The 3811-nt window shown below is 58.9% G+C and overlaps 1 protein-coding gene across 1 annotated transcript in view; it reads left to right on the forward strand.

Moving 5' to 3' along the window:
• Positions 1–3811, forward strand: part of TUBGCP6 (tubulin, gamma complex associated protein 6) — a 44758-nt gene that overhangs the window by 32285 nt on the left and 8662 nt on the right. The window contains exons 4-7 of the mRNA XM_011985604.1: positions 1055–1228; positions 2492–2613; positions 3441–3519; positions 3680–3796. Of these exons, the coding sequence (XP_011840994.1) occupies positions 1055–1228; positions 2492–2613; positions 3441–3519; positions 3680–3796 (492 nt within the window). The remainder of the gene's footprint in view (positions 1–1054; positions 1229–2491; positions 2614–3440; positions 3520–3679; positions 3797–3811) is intronic.

The raw sequence follows: 3811 nt of genomic DNA on the forward strand, positions 1-3811 counted from the left end.
TTTTGTTTTTGTTTTTTTTTTGAGACGGAGTCTCACTCTGTCGCCTAGGCTGGAGTGCAGTGGCACAATCTCAGCTCACTGCAACCTCCGCCTCCCACATTCAACGATTCTCTTGCCTCAGCCTCCTGAGTAGCTGGGACTACAGGTGCACACCACCATGCCCGGCTAATTTTTGTGTTTTTAGTAGAGACGGGGCTTTGCCATGTTGGCCAGGCTCATCACGAACTCCTGACCTGAAGTGATCCACCCGCCTCAGCCTCCTGAAGTGCTGGGATTACAGGCGTGAGCCACCATGCCTGGCCTAACTTAAAATTTTTGTAGAGATGGGGGTCTCGCTATGTTGCCCAGGCTGGTCTCAGACTCCTGGTCTCAAGCGATCCTCCTGCCTTAGCCTCCCAAAGTGCTGGGATTATATGTGTGAGCCACTGTACTTGGCCTAACAGCTCTTTTTAAAATATCTCTTTAGGATCTACACAGTGCTGTTGTGATTTAGTATCGTTTCCTTGTGACGTGGGATATCTCTTTTCCTTTCTAACGTGCGTATTTGCAGCTGTAACCTCCCTCCTGGCTTCTGCTGCACCCCGTTCGTTTCGGTTGTCGTGAGCCCTCTACTGGGGGTCTCCACTCTCTGGTTACAAACACATTGCGGGGAATGTGCTGTGGCGAGTCTTTGTGCATCTTCCATCGTTTCCGCTGTTTCATCCCGAAGAGTTGAATGAGCGGGTCTCACGGCAAACATGTTTTATAGCTTCTGCCCTAGGAGGCTGTCTACGTACTTGTGTCCTGTGGAAGGTGTTCTGTTGTTTCCTACCCTTTTCTACACTTGGCATTTTAAACATGTATTTTTCAGTGTGGTGAGAATTTGTGCCTTGTTTTGGTTTGTATGTTTTTGTCCCTCAGTGCAGGAGTTCTGGGTGCGCCTTCTGGGCGTTTGCTTTTGGGTCCTGGGGGCACTCTAGGTGGTGTGGGGTTGGGTGCAAGGGTGGAGGGAGATGGCACCTTCCTGGGGGTCTGGGTGCCTGGCCTCTGAGCAGTGTCCTCTACCCCTGTGCAGCCAGCCCAGGCCTTTGTGGTGAAGCGGGGTGTCCACGTGTCGGGAGCGTCTCCCGAGAGCATCAGCAGCCTGCTCTCGGAGGTGGCCGAGTATGGGACCTGCTACACGCGCCTGAGTCACTTCTCTCTGCAGCCGGTCCTGGACTCTTCGTACAGCAAGGGCCTCGTGTTCCAGGTACGGCCTCTGCCTCGTGGCTGTCACACATCCTTGTAAGAACGATGCACACGACCTGGAAAAGAGAATCTCAGAAGTCCTTCTGCAGGACCAGACAGTCTAAACCTTTTCTTTCCTTGCTAACATCTGAAACCCGATAGTGGCTCGTGAGGGATGGGTCAGTGAAGATGTTTTACCTCACTGGAAACTTGGGGCAGATGCGTGTGGGCCCTGGGGTGTGTGGGAGGCAGGTGAAGCCAGCATTCGGGGCATGCGAGGCAGGAAGGGCGTTAGTGGGGCTCTTGCCGCCTGCTCCCCAGTGGGCCCGGCACATTGCGGATGACTGACACTGCCCGGCCCTCGTGTTGGGTGAATTTACATTGCTGGGCGTTCTGAGCCAAGTCTGGCTCTGGAAGCCGCTCTTTGGTGAGTCTTGAAGCTGGCTCATATGCTGAGTAGAGATCCATGGGACAGAGGCTGCACCTTGATTGGAAGAGAATAGGCAGGCGGATGATGGGTAATTTGGGGGCTGAGAGGAGGGTGTTGGGAAGGTGGGCAGAGAGCACTGGAGGAGCCAGGCGGCGCAGCCTCCTTCAACTGTTGCTGCCACAGCAGGGGCTGTAGGGTGGGGTGATGTGGTGAGGTTTAGGTTTTAGACGGGCTGTGGAGGTGGGCATGGTGGGAGCTGCATGGGACGGGGAGAGCTTCTAGGCAGAGGCTCAGCCCTGGGGGACTTGAGGGCTGGAGATGGTGGAGAAGGGGGCAGAGCAGGGACACTGAGAAGGGCTGGACTGTGGTTCCCGCTCATCTGGCAGGTGTGGCCAGGCGGGTTCTGGGGTGGGTGGACTGAGATTGGTCCAGGGTGGGCCTGTCTTGGTGTGACCTGCAGGGCCTGCTGCTGTGGCATTGCCCAGGATGCTGGTGCCACTGAGACCACTGTGGTCCGAGCAGACGCAGCTCTCACAGCACTAGTGTCTGTGCACAGAGCGCAGCTGCCATTTCCCCCCTCACCCCGCAACCCCTATGCCACGCCCCTGGGGCAGCTGGTCTCAGATGAGAGGAAGGGTTGGTGGGGGGGCCACAGCTTCTGGCTTCTTGTGGACGGGCCACATTTCCACCTGGTCCAGTGGTGGGACGTGGCTCACAGAGGCCCATTGCTTGGAAATGGAGCCCAGAGCTGAGGCAGGAAACAAAGCGCTGTGCCCAGTACTGGTGCCCCTCAGGCCCTGGTCACACCTGCGTCCATGTGCTTGGCCGCCCTCCTCCCAGCCTCTTTGCCCACAGGCCTTCACCAGTGGCCTGAGGAGGTACCTGCAGTATTACCGGGCCTGCGTCCTTTCCACTTCGCCCACCCTGAGCCTCCTCACCATTGGTTTTCTCTTCAAGAAACTGGGCCGGCAGCTCAGGTGAGCCTCAGCATGGCGACTGAGCAGGGGACTTTGCAGGAGTGGCATGGAGCTTGCTGGGTGATGGAGGGTTTGCTCTGCTTCCTGGCAAGGAGGGCCTGTGAGAACAGCCCTCAGCAGGTGACTGGACGGCCCTTGGCTGGCCGAGTTCACCAGGTGCCAGGCAGAGTGGGTGTGTCTGCCATGGGCCTACCACAGCTGGCCCCATCCAGGCCCTCCAGGCCTGGTGGCTCCTGCCTAATTGGCACATAGGGTCCCTAGGGATGTGGCTTCTGGTACACACAAGCTGGTTACTGAGCAACCAGGCTGGGGAGCTACTGGCAAGTGCTGTCGGACAAGGAAGAGTGAGGAGTTGGGCGTTGGGAGCAGTGGGAGAGGCGACCTTCCAGGCAGAGGAGCAGAATGTGGCAGCCCTGAGGAGACCCAAGGGCTGAGACACCGTGGGGCAGGGGAGCCTGGGCTGTGAAGGCGCGAGTTGTGGCAGGTGCTTGGTGCCACTGTGTGGATGGGAGGGGCTCTCGGGTGCAGCCCCCGGAACTGGGAGGATCAGGGTGATTGGTGTGTTGGCCAGAGCCTGGGAGGGAGGGGCCTGTTGGGTGTGGGTATTTCAGTGGGTCTGTGTGGACAGTGCAGAGGCCCAGGGCTGGGCACAAGTCCTCCAGGGAGCCCATTTCTGGGTCGTTGGGGTGCATGTGGTTTTTAAAGCCTGTATCTGAAGTCAGTTGCTCCAGGGAGCATGAAGATACATGGAGATTTTGCTCATGATCTGATCCAGGCCTGGGGACCCTGAGCCCGGTCACCTGGTCTGATCCTGCCTCTGGGTCTAGGTACCTGGCCGAGCTCTGTGGCGTTGGTGCTGTGCTCCCAGGCACCTGCGGAGGAGGCCCCAGGGCTGCGTTTCCCACCGTGAGTTGTGCGTCCCTGCCGAGTGTGTCAGCCTGGCGGGTTCCAGGAAAGGGGGCGACTGAGCGTGTCCCTGGGGGGCTGCTGCCGGCAGGGCTGCATCTGACTCCCAGGGCTGGGTGCACTGAGCTGCCCCCCCCCCCGCCCCCTTTGTGGTCTGCAGGGTGTGAAGCTGCTGTCCTACCTCTACCAGGAGGCGCTGCACAACTGCAGCAACGAGCACTACCCTGTGCTGCTGTCCCTGCTGAAGACCAGCTGCGAGCCCTACACCCGGTGGGCGGTGGGCGGTGGGCGG

The sequence above is a fragment of the Mandrillus leucophaeus genome, unplaced genomic scaffold, assembly GCF_000951045.1.
Source record: "Mandrillus leucophaeus isolate KB7577 unplaced genomic scaffold, Mleu.le_1.0 Scaffold288, whole genome shotgun sequence".
Classification (NCBI taxonomy): domain Eukaryota; kingdom Metazoa; phylum Chordata; class Mammalia; order Primates; family Cercopithecidae; genus Mandrillus; species Mandrillus leucophaeus.